Source organism: Haliaeetus albicilla, chromosome Z, assembly GCF_947461875.1.
Source record: "Haliaeetus albicilla chromosome Z, bHalAlb1.1, whole genome shotgun sequence".
In the NCBI taxonomy this organism is placed as follows: domain Eukaryota; kingdom Metazoa; phylum Chordata; class Aves; order Accipitriformes; family Accipitridae; genus Haliaeetus; species Haliaeetus albicilla.
The window spans coordinates 10,263,075-10,288,236 of NC_091516.1; the positions used below are offsets into that span (position 1 = coordinate 10,263,075).

At 37.4% G+C, this 25,162-nt stretch overlaps 1 protein-coding gene across 3 annotated transcripts in view; it reads left to right on the forward strand.

The window, feature by feature from the left end:
- The window catches only part of RNF180 (ring finger protein 180), an 83,276-nt gene that overhangs the window by 37,267 nt on the left and 20,847 nt on the right, over window positions 1-25,162 (forward strand). For all 3 annotated transcript variants that reach the window (XM_069777245.1, XM_069777247.1, XM_069777246.1), the window contains one exon: window positions 21,083-21,308. In XM_069777245.1, coding sequence (XP_069633346.1) covers window positions 21,083-21,308 — 226 coding nt within the window. The remainder of the gene's footprint in view (window positions 1-21,082; window positions 21,309-25,162) is intronic.

The following is a 25,162-nucleotide window of genomic DNA, read 5'->3' on the forward strand; positions in this document are numbered from 1 at the left end:
AGGCTAATTCTGGCATACTTAATATATTCCTCCTGCAAAAATATTTTTTTTTGGTTAACTGTTCTTGATTACTCTCTGTTCCCCTACCTGCAAGCTAATTCTGGCATAATTAATATGTGTATTCAGAATGCAGTGTTTCTAAGCACTTGTCACGTGTGTGAGATACAATATCATTTCATAGAATCATAGAATGGTTTGGGTTGAAGGGACCTTAAAGATCATCTAGTTCCAACCCCCCTGCCATGGGCAGGGACACCTTCCACTAGACCAGGTTGCTCAAAGCCCCATCCAACCTGGCCTTGAACACTTCCAGGGATGGGATATCCACAGCCTCTCTGGGCAGCCTGCTCCAGTGCCTCACCACCCTCACAGTGAAGAACTTCTTCCTTACCTCTAATCTAAATCTACCCTCTTCCAGTTTGAAGCCATTACCCCTTGTCCTATCAGCACATGCCCTTGTAAAAAGTTCCTCTCCAGCTTTCCTGTAGGCCCCCTTTAGGTACTGGAAGGCTGCTATAAGGTCTCCCTGGAGCCTTCTCTTCTCCAGGCCAAACAACCCCAACTTTCTCAGCCTGTCCTCATAGGATAGCTCCTCCAGCCCTGTGATCATCTTTGTGGCGCTCCTCTGGACTCACTTGAGCAGGTCCATATCTTTCTTATGCTGGGGGCCTCAGAGCTGAATGCAGTACTCCAGGTGGGGTCTCATGAGAGCAGAGTAGAGGGGCAGAATCACCTCCCTCGACCTGCTGGTTACACTTCTTTTGATGCAGCCCAGAATGCATTGACTTTTTGGGCTGTGAGCACACTTTGCCAGCTCATATTCAGTTTTTCATCCACCAGTACCCGCAAGTCCTTCTTTGCAGGGCTGCTCTCAGTCCACTCATCACCCGGCCTGTATTTGTGCTTGGGATTGCCCCGACCTTGTACGTGGCCTTGTTGAACTTCATGAGGTTCACATTGTCCCTCTCTCTCTAGCCTGTCGAGGTCCCTCTGGATGGCATCCCTTCCCTCTAGAGTATCAACTACACCACTCAGCTTGGTATCATCTGCAGACTTGCTGAGGATGCACTGAATCCCACAGACCATGTCCCTGACAAAGACTTTAAATAATACTAGTCCCAATATGGACCCCTGAGGGACCCCACTGGTCACTGGTCTCCACCTGCACATGGAGCCATTGACTACAACTCTTTGAATGCAACCCTCCAGCCAATTCCTTATCCACCAAGTGGTCCATTTGTCAAATCCACATCTCTCAATTTTAGAGGCAAGGATGTGGTGTTGGTCAGTATCAAATGCTTTGACCTTTTTAGAACTGATAATAACTTAGAAGTAATATTTTGATTTTGCACATTAAACTAATTTTGCATTTTTAATTAACTTTCTTAGATACTGTCTAATCTTTTCAAAAGCTAATGTGAATGTTGTCTGTTGGCATCTTTATGCTGGCATTTTATACTGATTATATGAAAATCTTACCTAGTAAGCTTGTATATTTTGAAATGGCAGCACGCATCTTATAAAGTGAGATGTTATATGGACTTCATTTTTGTTTAGCAAACTAATACTCAGTTGATGTATAGTTTCAACTACTCTGAATATTATTTTAGAAATACTTGGAAATAATAAAGCATTCTTTATACTCAGGAGTTAACATATGCTGCTTTCTACCACTTGAGAAAATTACATTTGTAGTGTATAGTATGTCATTTCAGTCTGCCTTTCCCTGAATGTGGAAGTACAATTTAACTCTGTAGTTTTCTACTGCAGCTGTGCAAATACTGTGCAAAAGAATAGTTTTCACAATTTCTTGTAATTTTTTAAAGGTGGATGATTATGCTTATGAGATACTGAATTAAGAGCAGCATTCAGGGGGACTTATGATATCATTTTGTATAAAAATTAAACGAGTAAGATGTAACTGGATTTTATTACATTTTAGTATTGGTCTGGGCTTCTTACAAGATCTTTTTAAATAATATTTTAAAGTGCTTAATATGAAGTGGTCTCTTCTGGCATTTAAAAAATAGCTGTTGAAACTCAAAGTTTACATACAGTAATGTAAGGAGCAGTGTGAATGCACTGTGATTGCAAGCTGAAGAACTATTAAAAACTTGTGTACATCACTTACTATAGTACACAGCAAAATTTGTAATGGTTTATTGTATTCTTTAATTGTACAATTATTCTCCACAATTATGTAACAGGTGGCTTGTTTTTTGTTTGTTTGGTTGGTTTTTTTTAAGAAAATTATTTTGTGGTCTTTATTCCTGGCGAGATAGAGTCTTTGGAAGAACAATTAAACACTTATTTAGTAATATCTGCTCAGTAGCTTCAGGGAGGAAATAGAAGGAAGGCGAGAAGACTCATGGATTGACATAGTGACAGTTTAATAGGGAAAGTGAAAGCTGTGTGTGCAAGCAAAGCAAAAAGAGGAATTTATTCAGTCCTTCCTACCAGCAGACAGATGTTGAGCCACTTCATGGGAAGCAGGCCCTCAGCATATGTAATGGTTGGTTGCACAGAGAAATGTCATAATCACAAAAGTCCCACTTTCCTTCTCATCTCTCTGAGGATTTATGGCCAAGTGTGACATCCTGTGGTATGGTTCAGCTGTCTTGGCTACATTCACTCCCAACCTCAAACCCATCCCCAGCCTACCTGCAATGGTGGGAAGAAAGGAGGCATTGACATTGTGCAAGCACTGTTCAGCAATAGCCAAAACACTGGTGTATTATCAGCACTGTTTTGGCCACAAATACAAAGCACAGCCACATATGGACTGCTGTGAAGGAATTTTCTTGTTTCTCTCATTGGTAGTTTTTTGACACTCCTTCACACTTTTCTCTGCATTTTCTTCCCAGCAGCATCTGCAGTTCCCAGCTGAGTCTGTTCCATTGCCATTTCATACCGTGTGTATCCGCTAAGTGATCCATGGTTAAGTGACTAAAGTTGACAGTGATGGACTTCAGAGCTAAGACTGCACTCAGGCTTAAGAAGGGCAGAGTTCGCATCACTGAGTTTTTCTTTCAGGTTGTCTCCACCAGTTAAATTTTATTACTTTTGAAGGTTTATCTGCAGAATGAGGGCTAAGAACTTCTTTTTAGTACAAAATGTTAGGTGCTAGAGGATTTGAATTCGTCATGTGCACTCTAAGTATTTGTGCTGGTCATACCCTTCACAAAGACTTTATGTTGGATCTTCTGCTTGAGGGCTTTAGCTTGCGTTCTATAAGACCCAAAATAAAGTCCTAGCCTCCCATTGAATGCACTGTGAAAGCCATAAAATGAAAAGTATGTAGCCTAACAATTTTTATTCTTTTTAAGATAGGCAGGTCTTTGAACAATGTAAAAGTGAGCTTTGTTGCTCCAAACATGCCCTCCTTTTGCCTGAAGAACTGACATAAATAATAATCTAAAAATGATCATAGTTTATCAGCTACAAATTAAGGAGGCAACCAACCCAGCACAATCAAACTGAATGGCATTGGTTTGCTTTATGTGCTTCACAGTATTGTATCTTTTGGTTTCGCCTGTTATGTTTCCTCATTAGAAAAGACTTTTTCCATTCTGCTAAACTAGGACATAGGATGCTGCCCACATTAAGGAAATTAAAATTAGTAGCTAACATCAGAAAGTTTCCAAGACCTCACTTGAGAATCCTGAATTATGTGGGATGCTCTTGTGTGAGATCTGTCCTCTGCTGAAGTCTAGCAAGATTATTTTGATAGTTTCGCCTTTTTTCCTCCACTGTTTTACTAGATGCAAAGTAGGAAGTAGTGTCCTTTCTTACTGTCAGTATCGATAATTAAAAATAAAACCATCTTTAAATAACATGTTAATAGTAGCAGGCAGTATTAGAAATCTATTGAATATTTCAAAAAGGGGATATATATTCTGATATGAAACTAGAATACAGTGCTTTGCCACAAAAATAATTTGCAGTTAATTTTGCATCATTTAGAGCATTGAGTCTGAAATAACTCTTTCTGATGTTCCTTTTTTCCTTGTGTATATTTTGAACTGTGCTTCACATTAAAACATCGTGAGCTGTGTGTTATAGTTTTCTTTATATTTCTACAAATTTCCAAACTCTTTTATACCTTCTTAGTGGCAGTCTTGCAAGGACTTTCAGGCTGTCAGCAGTGAAATTTTTGAGATGCCTTGTCTACTGATGATGAATTGTTCTCTATGTTGGCTACCATAGTCACATCTGAGTATTCATTTTGTCATATATCTAAGTTGGATCAAACATGTGAAGTACAGGGCAGTGTATTCACTGCTGTAGATCCAAGTATGAGACTTGTAATGAATGTATATAGCAGTTTTGCTGCATGAGCAGTTAAGCTTTTTAGATAAGGTGTACCAGTGCTAAGATAAATTCAAAAGCTTGAGATCCATTTTAGAGATGAGAAGGTGATCATGTGTAAGGTTGGGTGTTTTTTTCTGGACTACTTTTTGAAAAACTTTAACCCTTAAACAAGAATCTTGCCTGCATCTAAGGATCACAAATAATATTTTATGGTAACATTGCTTTTGTTGAAAGATAAATCTGCTAAGACTTACTCTGTGCCTCTGTTTAGATCACAAAATTAGTAGCTACAACCTGTACATTTATAAATATAATTTTTTTGTGTAGTAGTTCTAAATGAATGCATGCTATACTGCTGTAGTAAACTCCTACTAGCATGCTTAGTTTTCTTATCTAATGCTGCAAAACAAAATCCTAGACCTGTCCAGGTGACTTCAACGGGACATTGGTTTCACCCTATTGTTTACCAAAGTGCCAAAAGTACTGTGACTTTAAAATGCATTGTCATAATTACAGAAGATTTTTTGCATTTTATAAATTTGTACCTGCTGTTTGGTGGAGTTAAATTGCTTTGTTTCCTGTAGTCTCAGCCTATATTGTATTTCAGTTGTTCAATAAAAGAAATTAATTCTGTCCTATTATTTCCTTCATACCCTTTTGGGTCTTGAAAGGTAGGGGCCAGCAAGCTTTTGGAATTAGAGAAGAATCCCGATGGACATTGTCTCTGCTTCTTAACTAGGAAAATGTTCATATATAGCATGGCTTTGAAGTGGATTCTTCCTATAAGAGGTTAGCCTAACATTTGAGTATGATTTTTTTGATTGACCCTAAAAAAGTACTGTTTGACTGAAGCAGTATATTCCCAATAAATTCAGTAATAAAAAAAACAGTGTGAAGCTTATTCCATTATTCCAAGTATACTTTTTTTTTAAACTTAGTCTTTATTTCGCTGCTTGTTTTGTTTGACTAGTGTATTCTCCAGATACTGGCTAATTGGTTAATTGAGTATCAAAATTATTTGCTTTAATTCTCTGTCTGTGTGTGCTCAGTGCTGCAGCCAGAAGTATGAGCATTATTTTCAAATTCTATTTATTATTATTTTATGTCAACTGTATTTTCTTGGAGTGCTAAAATTATGTTTGAGCATTTCCTTCTTGTTGTTTTTTAAGAAGTTTCAGATATCCAGACACTACAGCTGTGCTTGACATTTGTTGCTTTCTTTATTCTTAATTAGAAAATTGTGTTCCCTGTATGTCCTAGATGAGCGTAATTTTCTGTAACTCTTAGGGAGGTCAGTAAGTGAAATGGAGTCCCCTGAACACCCTTGTAAAGGACCTTCGAGAAGACTGACCTAACCAATGTGCATGATAGCTTCAGCAAAAGCTGATGAACACTTTTATGACAATTTAATTAGCTGTAGAGATTGTCACTATTTTACAGCTGAATTTGTCCACTGAGGTTTTTTTAACCTTTCATAGGTGATCTTTTATTACTCACTGTCATTTACCAAAGTATTTTTGTTCTTTTTTAAGGAAGCGTTATAATTTTCATTATTTTTGCATGTAAGCAAAATGGGAGGAAGTAAGTTAGTTGGAGCTCTATTTGGAGATGAACATAGATGAAATGTACTTGCCACATAAAATTGCCAAGAAATTGGAATTCTTCAATTATAACAGAATGTGTTGGAGTAGCTTCAGTTTCTGGAGACTATGTGATTAAAATATTGTAATAAAGTTTCTGTTACAGTGTAATCAATTCACAAGGTTTGAAGCACATCTTCTTCTTATGAAGACATTTTATCAAGAGTAACTTATAGGTGAAAATGAGAGCATAAAGAGCATTTCTGTACAGATCCCTTCATTAATGAAATATATTGCTGCTTTTTATTTTTCTAATAATGGAAAGATAAATTCCAGGTTAGTGTGCAGTAGGAATGTAAACGTTACAAGAAGACACGAAATACACCTGAATGAAAGAACACCCATTGCAGCAGAACCATAACTTACTGCTAGGCTCATTTTCTCAAAAAAAAAAAAAAAAAAGAAACATTTGCTTCCAGTGTCCTACACAGCTAATCAGAATGTAGATTGATTTTGTTAGAGCAAGAAGACCAATTCAGCTCCACCCTCCCACCAAAAAAGTAATCTTTTTTTTGTTGACCATTGCAACAGCAGTGCTCCATGGTGACCCTTCCCTTGACTTGTCTTTGCATCTCACATGCCCTCTGAAGAGAAAGACGTGGGACCCTGTCTTGAGGCAGGTCCCTCGTCCCATACCCTGTGAGTCACAGAAGATGAATTACATTCAGTCAACATCAGCTTGTAGCAGTGGATCCTGTTGAGAGTGAAACTGTAATGTTACAAGCAATGGATCACAGCTTAGTAACTGGCAGTGAGGCTTTCTCTGGAAGATTGCTATCCAAAATGTTCTAAGCAAGGAGAAGTCTAATTCTACCTCCTAAATACTGCCTGTATCAGAATACCCTGAAAAGCTGAACAGAAGACAGGTTTTGTTATTTCTTCAGCCAGCTCATTCTTTGCAAAACTTTTTCTGCCACTTCTGTCATCTACAGGGCTATATTCCCTTTACACAAAGACAAAAGAAATTTTGCATTAAATCCCTGTGCAAATGTAGTTAAGCGCTTGTTTCCTTTGCTAATAAAATTTCATCAGCAATGCAAGTAGAAAAGAAAATCTTCTAGCATCGCTGTTCTTTTGATTTTTTCTTAATCCAGAAGTCTAGTCTTGTAGCAACATGTTGCTTAAACAGAAACTTATAGCATAATAATTAGCAGAGCAGTGTGTGTATCATAAATAAAACTGTGTGTAACAACTTTATGCCGGTTAAAGAGGTGCCACGTACCATGCCTAGCCCACTGCTAACAGGTGAAGAGATTTCTGTGCAAGAGAAGGGGACAGCTGGCAGGGCTTGTCAAAAGATCTTGTCATCGATCTGCTGTTTAAAATTCAGAGAGCTTCAATTCGTGGACCGTCTAGACCCTTTGTAAGGTTTATGTTTTAAATAACTTACTGCAAAAGAAATGGTGTTTGAGAAGTGATGGTCAAGGGTAGATGGTCTGTGATTTTTTTTTTTTATTCGTATGTGCTCTCTTACACGGCTACCAATTACTTTGAGATTGCTTTCTTTTTGCTACTAATCCTATTTATAGTCAGTTATTTTGCACAGTAATTCTTAAATCTTCCTTGGTGAGTACATTGCACAAACATTAATAGTTGCATCCTACTTTTTCAGTCCAGGCAGAGAAATGTGAAATAGCAGATGTTCAGCTTGAATCTTCTATTTCAGCATCCTGTCATTCCAAAGAAAAGCTTTAAACGCTCTGATTTTTTTTTATTTTTGGGGGGGGGGGGTGGCAATGACAGATTTTCATATTCAGTTTCTGAGAAGCTTTGTGAGAGACTTCACTAGAAGGAAAATCTGCAGTATTAAACTATAGCAGAGAGGAAAGACTGAAATCATCAGAGGTTGTTATTCAGACCCCTCAAGGCTTTTGTAGGAAGGCTCACGGGAAGTGTTGCCACCCTCAAATTTAAAATGGCCTACTGTCTTCATAAGTAGCTTCTTGGGAAAATGAAGTAGGATGCAATATGCTGCTTGTACAACACAGAAAATTCATGTTGTGCATAAAATGAAGTCTGAATATTATAATACCTGTTCAAGGAATGTAGTTTGCTCCGTATGAAAGGATATTTATAGAAGTGTATATGAAATTATTATTACAGAAACATGCATGCATGCAAGATTTTTCACTTATACTGAGAAATAAAAAATAAGCAATAATTTCTGCTCTGTTTCTCAGACAGAAAAGATCTGGATAACAGTAGCTTAAATCAAGTATCTGGAAAAAGGATTTATTTAGGTATCAGCATATATACTGACAGCTGACCCCTTTGAAGGCATCTATGTTAAGCACTTCCAGACTGAGGCATCTAATGGTTAAATTTGAGGAAAATAAGCTTTTGCACAGTTTGGATGACTTTGGATATGACTGAATAAAATACCAAGGAAAGAATATAGTGCTTATTGCTGACAGCTGCCATCGCGGAACCATAATTTATGATAAAATTTCTGATAAATTTTCTAATAAAATATCATAAAGAATAAGAGTTGAGGAGAGATTGTTAATTGAATTGAGCATCTAGATATTATTTGTCAGAAAAGCAATATATGGAACAGTTGGATTGCATTTTGTTACTGCGGATCCACCTGGATTTTTTTTTTAAATGGTGCAGGATCAGATTTCAATGTCACTCTCCAAAGGCTGCGTGACAAGAAACAAAAGGGCCTTTTTTTTTTTTCTATTGCTACATGAAGACATCTGAAACATTTTGTATTTTGGTGGTTTATTTTTTTAATTTTGCATTAAAGGTCCATCTACTACAGATGGATCACAAACTGCAAGTTTTATTGAGTCAGAGTAACTATATAATCAAAATGGAGAAAAAGATCTTGCTGCTTCTTGCTGTTGATGACTTCTAGAGCCTTAACCTTAAATCATTTTTTCTTTTCACAGTGTCATTTACAACTTAAAGAAAATCTCCAGAAAGGCAACACAAAGTTTTGTAGGAAATCAAACAGATTTGGACTTCTTGCAAATTTGTAGTAACAGAAAATCTACCATAATTTTCCTGATTTTTTGAAGCAAAAATATATATTTATGTATTTCAGTGATTTGTTTGTTGCATTTTAAGGACAAACTGTATTTGATTTTTTCAAGTCATGATGGAACTGTGTAACAAGTGAACTCAAAGGTACAATTCTGATGAAGTTAGAATTATTCAGTAGTGATCTTAACTAGGCATAAAAAATGAACCAAGAGCAATGAAATCTGATTACCTTTCCCCTAAGTTTCTCAGACACATTCTTCTTTGAAACCCTTTGCTTGTCTTCATTTTCCTTCAGTGTAAGTGAATGTTGTACTTTAAACACTGTTTAGAGATGGAGTCTATTTATGTAATCAATAATTAAATTGAGTTTAAGAAACTCGGCCAAGATGCTTTAAATAGATGGCCCAAGTGTTCTGAGCAAGGTGATCACCCAGTTGCTCCATCCACATAAGAAAACTTTGGAAAATTGGGACAATCATTTAATTGTCTAAATATAGTTTTAGGTTCCTAATTTTAGGGCGACTTATTTTAAAGCAATTGGTCTCACTAGGTGAATTCTTCTTTTGCTGTAATGTGTCGCAAACTAAGCCTCGATTGTGGAAACAGAGGGTACTTGCAGATTCATAAATCTGGGGTGTCCTGTTTGTATCTTGATTTTGGGGTGACAGGTAGGCATGTCCCAGCCCAATGAAAAGGATACTCTGGGCACCCAGCCCAGACAGGAGGATGTCACATTCGATAGGTGCCCCGCTGAAGGGTCAGGGCTGGTCATACCGTAATGTGCATCCAGGTGAATACAGATAGAGGAACAGTTAGTTTATCTGGGTTATATACCTCTTTTGAGTCATAGTTTTGATGGTTCCTACCTAAATTCTCTTCTATCTGATGAATAAAAGGCAAGAACTTTCTCACTTCTGCGCCAGCCTGTGTTATTATTGTATTAAAATCTGAGTGTTCATGTTGCCACCACAATTAATGACTGAAAGGAAGGTCATGCTTATGTAATACTACTAAGGAATTTTTGTAAAAATTATTTAAAGACATTTTTTAAAAAGCCTGTGATGAGAGTTAAGTTCAGCAAACCCATCTTTCTGTCCAAAACAGTAGTAAGTCTTCTATAACCATATCTAGCAGCCAGAAACTGTAACTCTGATTGTGTTGATCTTTTGATAACTTAGCAGACAAATCTATGCGGTTGCTGTAGACTGTATGAGCAGAGAGAACTGTGACTTGGACCTGGCAAACCTCAGGAGCAATGAGGCTTTGGTAGGAAACTTAAAATCTGTAGATTGGTGGTGTTATTTATAAAGTTGTGTTCCAGAAGTGGACATACATTGAGTTATACAGTTTGTAAACGCTGTTCGGGAGCGGACCTCCATCTCTGACGAGCACTCTTCGCCTGTCATCTACTCCACTTTCTGCTGTATAGTGCTGGGGAAGAGACCTGTTCTGATGATAAGAGTAGTGATCTGCACAAAAGGGTCTTTTGTATCCTGCCTGTTAATTCAGATTGTCATGCATCACTGTAATTTGCTTTAGATTTATGCTGAATGACATGAAGAATTTCAGATGTGTTGTTCGATATACTATGACTACACTTATGCAAAGCTGCCAAAATGTAGCAGCACTGTTCCAGACATTCTTTTACAGACATTTTGTTATGAGTATTTTCCCTAGCAGAGTAGTAGTATATACATTCATGCAAAGCCTAGAAGTAGAATGGAGAAATAAATGCATACAATTGTCTGTTATTTCAGTGCTGCAAATCATTTTGTTATTATTAAAAGATACACTCTTTTTACAGGTATAACATTAATATTTCAACAGAAATATTTTATTGATTCTCTAGCTCTTCATGTATGTGAACTGACAGGACTCTGTCTTTTTACCTAGTACCAGAACAACTACTAGGTTGTACTAGAGAGCGGTTGTACTCTCATTGTACTAGAGAGGAGGACTCTTCAGATGTAGATGGCAACTGCTTTGATCTAACTAACAGAAGGCAGTCTTTGTGCTTGCAGCTGGTGTACTTCTTCTGGGCTATAATTCAAATATAGTCCAAATATGTTTGTAAACCTCAGCAGTATGTTTAGCACACGTGTTACTGCCAGTTCTACATCATTTCAGTTTCCAAAATGCAAAGGAGATGTGTAATACCAAAAGGAGGAACAATACTGTCCTTATTTCCCTACAATTTCTGTAAAAAAAATAAGTTGTAGAAAATGAAAATGCTTTTTCTGCATGGAATTCACACCAGAAGGGCCGACACAACCTTTTACCTGTTATTTAGGCGTTGCATCAAGGCTCTAGGAGATTCATAGAAGTTTATGCAGGCCTCTGCAAATGAATTTTCTTCCTCTTTGTCTGAAATACTGGTTACAGTAAAGATGAATGATTATTAATATTTGCTTTATTGTTAGGTGTAGTGACACTAATAGCTGTGACTCAATGCTCTAACTGCATATTTGTTTTTGGCTTGAAGCTTCATTGGCCAAGTTAGCTATAATGCTCACATCATTCTCTTAAATGCCTGAATAAATAATGTGTATGTTTTATTAAATGCAAAATCAAAATAAAAATGATGATAGGCTTGCAACATGGCATTTACTTCTTACGTACTAGTTTAGGGCTGGGTATAAATATTAAAGCATTAAGATGATTGTGGTTCAAGTACTTTGTGTAATATTTAACCCAGTGGCCTGTCTCTGAATTCATCTTGATAATTGAATTATTTTCATAGGAATAATACTTTATGATAAGTCAATGAAGTAGGTGCCATGATCTTAAAGAGATCTTCATAAAAGCTGTGTTTACAGATGTTCCTTAAACAATAAATATGATTCTTCTAAGACAAATTTCCAAGAGGGTAATAATATCTAGAGCTGGCAATTTAGATGTATATTCAAAAAGCTTAAAGGCTCAATTACTCCACAGAAGGAACTGCAGAGATTAACCAAATTGCATAACAAAAAATGCTTAAATAATTTCAAATCCATCATAACAAGAAACTGAAATCTGTTATATAAGATGCTTGGAAAGAAAGGGAATATGTGCATAATACCTGTGTACAATATCTAGCACAAGGGATACTCAGTTCTGTGTGGCCTGTTTAAACCTGATTAAAACAGTATGAATCAGTAATACAATAAAATAGTCATTATTCTAGTTCTGTGAAGTGTGTACAGGAATAAAAAGAAAAGATATTAGATCATTTTCTTCTCCTTTATCTGTTTTTCTGAGTTTTGTTTTTCACTTTTTCCACAAAATAAGCCTTTATCACCTGACATAAGTAAGATAAAAGATCTGCTGAATTAAAAACATTTCAGTGAGACAAATTGGTTAACTTGCCATGTATCAAGGCATTTTATAATTTATTTTTCTTAAGGTACTCTAGTTACATCCTCAAATTGTCCTTTTACTTAAAAGAAATCATATTAACAATGCATTTAACTAAAATTAAGTAATGTTTGTCATTAGCAGGCTACTGAGGTTATTACAGTTCTGTAACTCTCAGTGAATCTGTAACCAGAAATTTAAAAAATGCTCTAAGTAATGTTCATTAATTAATTTGGTAATTAATGAAGTGTGTAAAAAGGACATGGTTCCTTGAACAATCAGATTAAATAAGTATACCCTGTAAAACTTCAAATTCATTCTGAGTAAGTCATGGCTTTTTATTGTTTCTTTGTAATAGTTTTAGGTCTATGATAGCCAGATATTGTCAGATTGCCTTGGTGTTTTTTGAATATAACTGCTTCTCCAGAGAAGAAAAATGCAGGCTGAACCTACTTAGACTCCAGTGAACTGCCCATGTATGATGATGGGCTTTATGTTCTGTAGAATGCTGAATTAATGCAGCCATTTCAGTGCTAGTACTCTTAGTTAACTTCTGTCTGCAGCTGGGCTTTAATAATTATCCACTGAATAAATAGCCTCCTGCAGGCTTTGTGCTTAGTTTCTTATACCTGCTCCATTAACTTACAGGCCATGAGATTAGCTATTTTGGAAAAAATAGTCCACATATGTGGCCCATAAGTGGTGGACAGTTTATCACATTGATAATCTGTTTAAATTGTTACTGTTATCACTTCAAATTTGTGACTTATTTTCAGTTTGAAGTGTTAATTGCATCTGTAAGATGTGGCACCTTATTATTCCTTTTTATAGTGGATTTTAAAAAAATCAAGGTGGTGGAGTTCCTACGCCTTGTATTGTAGGAAGTATTTTAGGCTTTTATATGTTTTTATTATGCCCTCTCTGGTTTTCATTGTCAATTTTAAATTGTAGATGTTCAAACTTGGGTATGTTATTGTAGAAGAGATCTCAGTAACAACCTGTACAGAACTTCAGGAGAGCCTTTAAAAGCAGTCTATCTAGGCAGCAAGAGAAGAAATTCCTTTTGGGCAAGCACAAGCTTTATTCTTCTAGTGGTTTTCTATATCCACATTTACCCTGTGGTTATGAAGGTGTCCTGACATTCAATACCTGAAGAATTTTTTGGCCTTACAAGGCTCCCTAGAAGTGGCAGGTTTTTCATTTCCGTATATCTTCCATTGGTGAGGCCTCTGCTCTGCTGATGATGTGAATGGCCTCATCAAAGGGGCAACATCACATGAGTTAAATGAAATGCTAATTCCTTGGCTCTGGACACTTGGCTTCTTGCTTACTAGTCAAAAGGAATAGCTTCCAGTACAGCTGCTCCAGACAGTGTTTGTAAGCACTGAAGCAAGGCCCTGTGTCCATGCATGTCAGTTGCTCAGCTGCTAGTTCCCAGTGATCCCAAGTGTTTCCATCTGGGGCCAAAAAAATTGTCTCCTTTCCTATTTCCTTCTTTATGGTTCAACAATATCTTCAAGCTAACTTTTCCAGGCCAGCATTTGAGAAGGCTTGTCTATATTTTAGGGTGCACAACACATCTTCTAACTCTTCTCAAGAGTATTGAACTCAGAGCAGTTCTCAAAGATTTGCTGACTATGCACAGCCTTGTCAGCACCTTTGATCTTTCCTCCAAACTGTATATTATTGCATCTGAACAAAAGAAAACAGTACTAGTGCCAGCTCAGCACATTAGGGTTCAGAACTAACAAGCATCATTTGCCCTCTGTGAGCATCTCATCTTCAAGCTATTGGCTCACTGTTGTAATCTAGTATCTTTTCTGTATGCTATCCAGTTTTTCCACATGCATTTTAATTTGTGGCTAACAAACTTGGACCTTCTAATGAGTCACCAGTGATCTATGCAAAGGCAGCCACCTAGTCAAGTCCAAAGAGCACTATGCAGAACTTCATGACTTTATCATAGCTGAGTAGGTTGGCAATAGTACAAAGTCACAGTAGGCAAGTACAAGAAATTTTAATGCATATTAGAGAAAATAAATATAGCTAACCAGACAGGTTGTGATGAGTTGCACTTGTGAAGTGCTCAGATACTAAAATAATAGACTGGATAATTATCTTAGGCAGGAGTATGATAAACTCATAAAGTTATTGGCCTAACTCTGTTTGTAGCATGTGCAATGTTTCAGTACAGTAAACATTAAAAACCTGATACTTAATTTTCTCAACTAGGACTTATGCAGAATAATTCAGTAAACTTCAACTAGATAAGAAATTTAACTTGCCTGTGTTGTTCACTATGACATCATTCAGGATTAAGAAGATTGTAGTAATACTATTGTAGCCATCATTACCTAAAGATAGAAACAAGTCGAGATTGATAGAAGTTAATATGTGTACATATATTTGATTAAACAAATGTATGATTGTTTGAAGTATATGAAAAAAATATATTGATTAGGCAAACTGCTAGAGTGTGAAAAAAAGTTTGGAGAGCCAAAAAGTCTTTTCAGTTGTGAAAAGCAGTAGCTATCATGAGTAAACATGACCTCAGAACAACCTTTGATAGAGAGGGAAAGAGAATTAGAGTGTCAAGGAGCATATCTTCTCTGAGAAGCAGGAAGATAGGTAATTTATTTTCTGTGGAACATGGAAGAGGCTAACCAGAGGTTAGAATGTAAATATCTGTTGAGAATATTCTGATTTTCACTTTCATTGTTTATTGTATTCATTTATTGTTGTCTCTTCAGAGCCCCACATACAAAAAGTATAGGTGTCCTATCAGTAGTTGCCTGAGAAGCCTTGGTCTGCAAAGCACTGAATCACAGAAGATGAACAACTCCACTGCCTAAGCTACTTCTAAATGGTACAGAATTAAAGAAAAAACAAACTAACCAACCAACCAACCACTGTTAGCTTTAAACAAAAGTTCTCTAGAAGAAGAATGAAGAAAATGTCCTTCAGTTGTTTCCCCTTGAGGAACTGATCCAACCCAAATGCAGCAGAGAGGGTCTGAACAGAGGACATGGCAGTAGGTAGCTCCAGAGAGTTGATCTGCTTTGAAGTTTTTGGCTTGCATTTGGATTTTTCTGAAGTGTTTTATGGGGAGAAATTTAGAATGCAGGAGGTTCAGACTGAATTATTGATTTGTACAGATCTTTAAGCCATGGATATTGGCATCTCTGCCCTATTACGATTTATATGTTTCAAGCTTAGTTTAAGATGGCCTTTGCATTCATCATACCAGTCAACCAAAATAGAGTGTTCAAAGGCATACAAACCCTGCTGAACCTTATGGCCTGATTTGGAAGAACTTCTGCTAGTTTAGCTAGTAAAGATTTTTTGTAGGGTTTTTCCTCCATTTTAAAATTGGACTTGGATTTGTTTTCTGAGTTTGCTTTTGAAACATCATAAAAAGTCACCAATTTGGTCTGCAGAAATTAGGCTAGATAAATTCTCTTCAAAGCAACAAAGCACCTACAGACTTTCCCATAGCAATGGCACTCATTTCAGTCTCTCTACTCAATCTAGAGTCAATTTTTATGAAATTTCAGGAAGCCAATATATCTGAGGTCACAACCCTTGAGTCATATTTGGTTGCAATTGACTAACGGGTTCAGAAGCTGTTGTGGGATGACCTGACAGATGGATAGACATGACTCTCCCATAAGCTGCATTTCTGTTGGAAATCAGGCTAAACCCACTGATTATTTTTTTTTCACCAGCAGCTACCAAGAAGTATTTATTTCTTTTTGATCCATTTCTGTACAAAACAGGGTCTATATTCATTCTTTCAAACTTTTTCAGAGCTGGGGTGTATGATTCTGATTATATAGCATAACTGAAAGCTTGAAGTCTATTTTAGAGCTGCAAATTATTGTATATTTATTTATGTACAGCTTACGAATAGCATGGAACAGATTACAAAGAGGCAGTTTCCAAGAGAGCAAAGGAGAATATGCATACTGCACTCTTTGAAAATGTGAGGTATGTGAATGTGCAGCAAATCAGGTCTTCCCCCTAGTTTGTAAGGGTGAAAATGTGGCTCCTTGAGCCTCCCACACCAGTGTTCCCCTTTTGAGATACTGTTTGAGGAACTGTTCATGTAAGAGAACAGTGAAGGAGTTGCCTCTGCAAAGAGACTACAGTTTTATCCACCTTTACATTAATCATACAAGGACAGAAAGAAATTTTTTCCCCTCCTAACCAGTATGTGTAACATCTAATGGAATATGTATTCTGATCACCACATATGTCAGTATAATTTAGTATGGAATTACTGAAAAAGATTATCATTGTCCAGTGGAGCATGTAGTCACTGTTAGGCTACAAGTGCAGTCTGGAATGGGATCCTCACAGTTTTATGGCAAGGATGAATAACCTTTCTCATTTTAAGAGAACTTTTGGATGTATTTGGTGGGCCACACACAAATACTGCATCTGTCTTGTTTCCCCAGTCTCCATTCCACAGGGCTCTCCATCACTCTTACATGATTTTCTCACTGTCTTGTGCTATTTAATGCCCAGCCATTTCACAGCGCACATTACTACTCAGGCCAGCATCTCACACTGCTAGGTGTTTCTCTAGTGCTCCATACTGCACAGCACTGTGCTGCTTAGCACTTCCCATCCCAGACTATACAGATTATTTCTCATTCTTAGTACCACAACCCTGCAAAGCACTCCCCTGAAAATGGCATCTCCCTGCTGAATGGCTTATCACTGACTCTGCTTTCACACTAATTTAGATGGGCAAAGAGAGTCCATGGCATTCTTCTGTTTTAACTCTTGGTTAGTAGAAGAATGTAGCACTATGAGACATTTAGATTATTCTTCTGCTGTCATTTCAGGGCAATTTATTGGCACAATTATTATGCATTATGCCAACTACTAATTAACTTGGAGTTGTGTTTGCATTGACAAAGCATGGACAGGTATTTTTAAGCTTTCATTCTCCTGTTTAAGAAATGAAATATATGGAAAACTTTAATGTTTACTTAAGTCCAAGGCCGTTTAAAAAATTCCACTTTTGATCATTAATTTTTGCTGGGTTAATATTTCTATGAAATACAGTTTTATTTATTTTTTCCAAGTTTTATTTCAGGCAATTAACTTTGCAAGATAATCACGTGAAGTATAAAACTGGTTTTTTTCTTGGTCATCATTCCCTTTAACTGTGGACATTTTTGAGCTTACAAAGAATTCTAAATTGGTCAGTTTAAAATGAAGTTTGCAAGGTTTTTTTTGTAGTTTGGCATCTTGGGGCAAATCTTACCTGTGCTTTATTTAGTTCTATCACTGTTCTGATCATACGCACAGATTTAACTCTGAACCTCCTATTACTAGTAGCATACATATAGAATCTTTTCTGTGTCCACTATTTCTAGGTCTTTCACATGATTACAGGTAAATCTTACATTAGATACCATGTTATGCATTGGTGCATGTGTTCTCTCTGAATGTGGGACTGAATCAAATACTTTCATGTAGTCCAGCCAAACTGTATTAGACTCCTTGTTAGTTAACATTTTTTATAGGCTTTTCAAGCAGAAGTTGATCCTCTGTTCATCTCTTTTTTGTTGTTAACATCCTTCTGCCATCCAACCAGTGAAATATCAGGGATTACCATCAGGTGATACAGTCAGCATTAGCAGTTCCCAAGTTACCTGCAAAGATGGAAACTTCTGAAGGCTCTTCCTTCTTTCATTTCTTAGGAGTAGTAGTTTTGCTTTCAAGGTCTTCCTGTTAGTATTTGGCAATCTTTTACTGCCATCACTGTCCTTAATGTCTACATGGCCTTTCTCAATTTTGTCTGTACTATAATTCTGCAAGAACAACACTCTGGTTTATGCTTGTAAAGCTCTCAAACACCGAAGCTCTGGCTCTAGTTGGAACATAGAGGCACTGCGTAATTGCAAATGAAAAATAATGCCTGTTTAAATTATTGCAAGAGCTTCTTGCATAAGGAAGTGCTCTGATTTTAGCTTTGCAGTACTAAGTGGTGCTGTGTGCCTGGATAGGTCTTTTGAGAAGGGATGCAAAGCTGTAGAAAAGACAGCTCTTCCTCTGATCCACTAAGCAAATTACTCTTAACTAGAGTCAAGTTTGCACATTAGAATAATTTTCATCTTCTTTCTAATTGCAGTTGGCTCTGAGATTCTCCTGTCTGTGCACCTTACTGTGATTACAAACCTGTCTCAGAACCAACCATTACCCTTGAGTCCTCAGCCATTTTGCCTCTAGCTCCCTCATTTACTTAATTGGCTCATGAAAGATGTTTAACTTGAGCCAACGAGACAGGCAGGTCGTCTATACATGTTGTATATTTCCTTTCTGATCAGTGCTCATCAAAACCACCAGCAAAAGCTTGCTTTCCCCCTCTCCGTCCATCTTTTGGTTTTGTGCTAGCTTTTAGTTATGATTTTGTCCTGACATAGAATCATTTAGGTTCGAAAAGACCTTTAAGGTCATTGACTCCAACCATTAACCTAACACTGCCAAGTCTACATGGCTGGGTTGGAGGGGATTGGTATTGTCACAATGTATTAGTGTTTCCTAATTTCTGCTGAAGTCATCTCTGTCATATATTAAGTTCAGACTACTTTCCTCACTTTCTGTGACAAATATTTTCCACTTTTTGTCAAAGAAATGGTATTATGAGGCTTCCTTCATTATAAAATTACCTAATTGTAATCAACTCTCAATTACCTTTTGCCATTCTGTTCCGGTATGGGTTGTCTGTGCTGTAAGTGTGGAGACAGTCTAGGTTAAACAGTGTTATTGATTAGTTGTAATACAGTGCTTCTCTAACACTCTTTCCTGCAGCATGGAGCTAGAAGTAATCCCAGTTGTTAACTGTCTGGGACTAGCTTCTGTAGATGCTAGAAGCTAGAAGCTAGTCCCAGCCAGACCTACACTGGCTGCTTGTCAGTACAGTCTAGTTGTCTCTGCAGTAAATTTCAGTACACACTGAAGTTTTCTGGGTGCATCTCAAGTAGGGCATGGAGAAAATCAAGCTAGAGTTGTAAGTGCTGAGGTAAGTGCTACGAGACACACACAGTTATTGGTGCTTAGGGTTGCACAAAAGCTTACGTGTAGACACAGTGCTAAACCTAAACTGTCTCCATGCATTTGTGTCATAGCAGGCCAGAATTTATAAGCCCTCCTGGCACCTGGTACTCTGGAAAGTGTGATGCAAAGGCTGAGCTGGACTGGCAGGACAAGTGCTTATCCAGAACTGATAAATTATGGGTAAATACTTCTGCTCTGTATTCTTAAATGCATTCCACAGTACCCATACTGTTAAGGCTTATTCATTATCTGCAGTGTTCACTATCCCAGGTAGAAGACGATTGCCTATAATGAGAGACAAAAAAAGTCCAAACCAGTAAACCATACATGTAATCATCTCTGAAACAGATCTAGAGACTCCCATCTCTACAGTAGGCACAAAATAACAATTGTCATTAGTGTTTGATATACCAGTATCAGGCAGTGATTGTATGCCATGCCCTATGAATGTCAAAAGCGGCCTGTGTAATATACAGCTAGTGGGTATGCAAATTAAATGCAAATCAAGCAGCTGCTCTGGCACAGAGTAGTGTTTATTGGGTAGAAATTAATCAACGGATGTGCTTAATGTCAATAACAGATGTCTGGAAGGACTTGGAGGACTAGCATTGCAGGACTAGCAAAAGAGGTAGCTACAGAGCAGTGGTTGATCAAAGGGCCTGAGGGTATTAAGTATGGATACTGAAGCTTGCAAGAAGTCACTGATACTACAAGGCACCTTAGAATTAAGACACTTAAACTGAGATCATTGGGCAAAGATTGGGAGTTTAGAACAAGGGGCATGAGAGAAGAGTTTTGATGTCCTGCAGCATCTGACATGATTCTCTGTCTTGGTTCTTTCCTGGTGGGTCTCCTGGATATTGGACTATGTTGGGTTCTGTTAGCTGTGAAACGGAGAGAATGGATAGAGGAGCTAGAGCAAAGTCAGTGTCTCTTGTGTCGCTCCCATGGAGATGAAAAAAATATTTTTTTCTTTAAGCCAAAACCCCTGGATGCCATTAGTATAAGATCTTCAGATTACATGGAAAGGTTTAGTCATCTTACAAGAGCAAAGCAGGAACTTGGCAGTATACACAAGTTGTTACACTCATATAGCATGTACACCATTTGGGAAGTTCAACTATGTCTCCCTACAAATATATCAATGCAAAAAAAATTTGGAGCTTACATGCTGGCAAAAACAAGCAGTTGTCAAAGATGTTAGGGATTCCTGGACTTTCTACCCTAAGGTTTAGATTCTTCACTGTGGTTGTGGCTTCTTTCAAACTGTGAATCATTACTCTTGCTGAAACCTGCCCTTCACAAATTACCTTTCAAAAGCAGAACAATCCACAGGTTATTTTTAGAGATTTTTGTTTTGTTTTGCCCTTCTTGGCAAAGGAACCACATATTTTCGTAATAAAGTTACAAATAAATTGTTAAAATTCATTTTAAAAGAAGAAATCTGATCATAGTACAGTTTTACTCAGCCTTTTTGGTTTTGTTATTTCCTTCTTTTACTGTCTTATATGATTTTTGTTCTCCTTTCCCACAGAGTGCTTGTTGTGACATTCCTGTCTTATCAGTATGTTTCATCATCTCATTAAAAGTAACCTGTATTAAAAATTAAGAATATCACCAGTGTGTACCAACTTTTTAAGAGTTATTTAAAGTCACTTTCCTGCCAACTGGTTTAACCAAAATAGTTATGAGCTGAGCTGTGAAAAGATGTTTTCTTTTTCTTTTTCTTCTTGCAGACTGCAAGTGATAACCTGCATACAGATGATGAGAGTGAACTCAGAGGAGATAAAGAAAGCTATCTCTGTGCAGTGTGCCTGGATGTTTATTTCAATCCTTACATGTGCTATCCATGCCACCATATCTTTTGTGAACCTTGCTTAAGGATGCTTGCCAAAGACAATCCAGCCAGCACTCCATGTCCACTGTGTCGCGCTACAATTGCCAGAGTCTTTTTCCAAACAGGTATAAAAATGAAAGCTTTTTACAATACAGAAAAATATTTATAGCTTTCCTTCCTGAATTTCTGGCCTGAATAAATATATAGTTAAAAGTAGAAAGAAAGAAACAGTAATACGAAATGGGCCACATCTAAAATGCATGCAGAGCAAAATTTGGTGATGTTACTCCACTGTGAGGTTTTCTTTGCATTTAACTCTTCCTAGGACTGTTCCACACAGGCTTTTTCAGTGGCAAGAAACTATTCTGGATGCATATTTTAAAACATTCTGATTTTTCAAGTGAGGTTCTGATATTTTGCATTTCTTTGGTTTCCTCTTGCTAAATAATCACAAACTCCAACCATAATAAACATTTTCTCAAAATATCCTACCAGAAAAGCATTTTTAAAATTACTAACTTAATGACACACACAAAAAAGTTCTTTTCTTGGTTTTATGGCTTTAATGTATCTATAGGTGAAAATAAAGGCTGGCAGAACTATAGAATCCTCCTAACTAATCTTGTTTTTAAATTCTCCCTTCCTGCCTCTTACAACCTCATCTCTAGTGTTCCTGACTTTTAGCAGTTGGAAAACATGGTGGGTAAGGGCTTTTTAATATCAGAATGGGTACAGGGATAGAAGAGGGTAAGTAGTGCTGTAGATTGGATACCTGCAACAGCATGAGTCAGTCTATACGCCTGGAGCTTAACAAGGTAAATTCAAGCACCATGGATGAAATTGCACTATGATATCTGGAGGTAGACCCTTTACAGCACTTAAAACTGTGCATAGACAGGTCTCGAAGTAATGGAAATGACTCAGCCATGCAGGAGTGTTTGTTTATTTTTGCGAGCTGCAGAGATCTTGCAGCAATCCTCTTTAAACTGGGAGAGTGCTGTGATGATGACAGGTTGGGGATGCAGATTAAAGTATGATTTCACATTGATCAGCAGAGCTGCCCAGCTTCCATTTCTGGTTGTGCACAGACTCTTCCTCTGCATAGGCACAACTTTGTATAATTTGATGGCAGACCAGGAGCTAAATAAGAACTCATTTGGGTGGGAAGAAGACACTTTTCAGACAAACTAATTGCCCCAGGATAGTTCACTGGGGAGCTGCTGGTGGCCAGGGATAGGGACTGACTATGTCAGCACTACAGCAGTGAAAATGAATGGAGAGCTACAGCCTGAGCACTCTCAGCACCCTGCCTGGCTGGTGTATAGAGGTTTCAAGCTGTTTTCATTTCATTTGCTTTATGTTTGATGCTCCTTTGGATTTGATGTACAGATGAAGTGTATTTCGCCAATAGAGAATTACTTTTAGTTGGTTTAGGGCTGTTTAAATTTTTTAAAAGCTGTGTAGGATTTGCTGCAGTAAAATACTACTGGGAGAGCACAAAGAAAGACTACAGATGCTTGCTAAAATGTATTTGCAAAACTTTTCAACACATTTAAAGTACTGTCATTTAAGTGAAATATTACCAGGATTATTTGTAGCCTTTGCATACTTAACATATAATGTGTAAAAATACCTGATGGGACGGAATGAAGAAGAGGGAGCCGGACTGTTCTCAGTGGTGCCCACTGACAGGACAAGAGGCAGTGGGCACAAATTGAAACACATGAAATCCCATCTGAACACAAGAAAACACTTTTTTTCCTGTAAGGGTGGCCAAACAGGTTGCCCAGAGGGGCTGTAGAGTGTCTGTCTGTGGAAACACTCAAAACGCAACAAGACACGCTCCTGGGCAGCCTGCTGTAGCTGACCCTCCTTAGGCAGTCTGGGTTGCACTAGTTGATGTCAAGACATCCCTTCCAACCTAACCTATCCTGTGAAAATATTAAAAAGGTACGTAGTTTTTTGAGGAAAAGGATTTGTGTGGCCAAAGTGTAAATAGTGTCATAAATGTGTAAATAGAGAGTCTACTGTAAATAGAGAGCCATAACAGTATATGAGATGTGTTTAGTGTTAACAACTTCAGATGAGAGAAATCCATATGGCCTTACAGCTACTTGTATTTCGCTGTTCAGTATATAGCAATATATGCTTGACTTAGCAATATGTTTGAAAATAGATACACTAAATTTACTTTGTTTTCTTATACTTAAGAAAAATAATTTTTAATTTCCCAGTGCATAACATATTAAGCAGCTTTTAAATCAAGCAAGAAATATTGATGATGATATAATATGCTTAGAGAATATAGTAAAATCAACACATTAAGGAAGATGGATGGTGCCAGACCAATGTAAAGGGTAGTAAATATTTTTTTTACTCAGGAGATTTATTAAGCCTTTTAAAAGTTATGCTAAAGTCACTGCTGTTACAGGTTTGTGCAGCCAGCAAAGCACAGTTGCTAGTGTTCTTTACATATTTCTCTAATGCTACAGCTGGGATGTCTTATTTCCCTCACTAATTTATTCTGAATACTTTCTGCAGCTTTCCTTTTGTATAACTGCATTTTATTTTACAAGGATATCTCAAAAAGAAAACGTTTCAGGATATATTCAGAAGTTCACTTTGTAGCATGTACAGTTTCACAAACTGAACATAACTGCAGCAGAAGGATGCATGTAACATGTCAAAAAAAGAGGAAGGCTAACAGGTCAATTATCCACCAGTTATGAAGAAAAAGAGTGCTTAACCCAGAGCTACAAAGCCAGATGTGACCCACGAGGATACTTCGTCTGGCCGGTTGCCTTGATCAAGTGAGCCTTTTCCACTGGTTCCCTTGAGAATGAGTTCCAGTCCAGATAGGTTGCTCTGGTGGTGTCTGCCATGCATTCCCGTCTTTCTGAAAGGCTTTCTTAAAAGCCCTTCTCCCATCAGGGTAAACTCACATCTGGTCAGACGATAGGGTGCCCAGGATACACCTAAGACAATAGCTTTTGATCTGTAACTCTGTCTTGTAAATGCCTGTCCTATCAGGGGAAAGAGTTAGCCAGGGGTTGGCTTCTACACTTCCATTCATACAAAGTTTCATTTATGTTGTTTTCAAGAAGGGCCAGATCTGGCGCTCCTGTACAATAAATCTACCGCTTTGGAGAAACACAGATTCAGTGTAGTAGTTGTGCACAGGAGGTCCAGGCCCATGGCAGGGAAAAGGTCACGTACACACAGAAAGACAGGTGGCCTGGCCAGCCTGAAAGGATCTTTCATTAAAAGCCTAACCAAGCAACCTTCTAAAAGTGTCTAAGAGTTGTCAGCACTGCCTTTTCTGAAAAACAGGAATTAGGTGCCTCACCAGAGGTTTCAGTGTTTACATTTGGACAATAAAGTTGAAAGAACTGAGTCAATTTGTATGGCCTGTAGAAGGAAACTGAAATACTCTCTGTTGATGCTGTGAGAGGCAAGCAGAGTCTCATCAGAGGCTATTTCTCTGAATCCAAATAGTCCTTAATCCAAATATGTTCGGTAGCATATAAAACTCTTATATAAAAATTAAAAACTGCTGGTGAAAAATACACAGATTGTTCCTTTTACTTTTAGGAGAGAAAATGGCCTCTTTCCCTTCAGTGACAGAGGTTTATGGGTGCAGTAGTGCTGTTCTAACATAATGAGATAGAAGGATTTAGAGATTTCTGTACTCTGCATGTGTTGTGTAGCCTTATTCCACCTGCGTTCTGACATGGTGAAATACAAGATAATTTGTAGAATAAGACCAGCATATATTTTTTGCTTCAAATCTGCTAATGCCTTCCTCTTACATAGAAAAAACTACTGCAACGAAAGGACATTTGGAATTTTTTCTTCTTTCTATTCACAAAAAGTTTAGCTTTCTCAAATTTGCCAGAGAAAAAGATTTGATCCTTTCATAAAATATTGATTATTGAAAAAGTATATACAGTTGCAGTGAACCAGGTAAAGTAATAATACA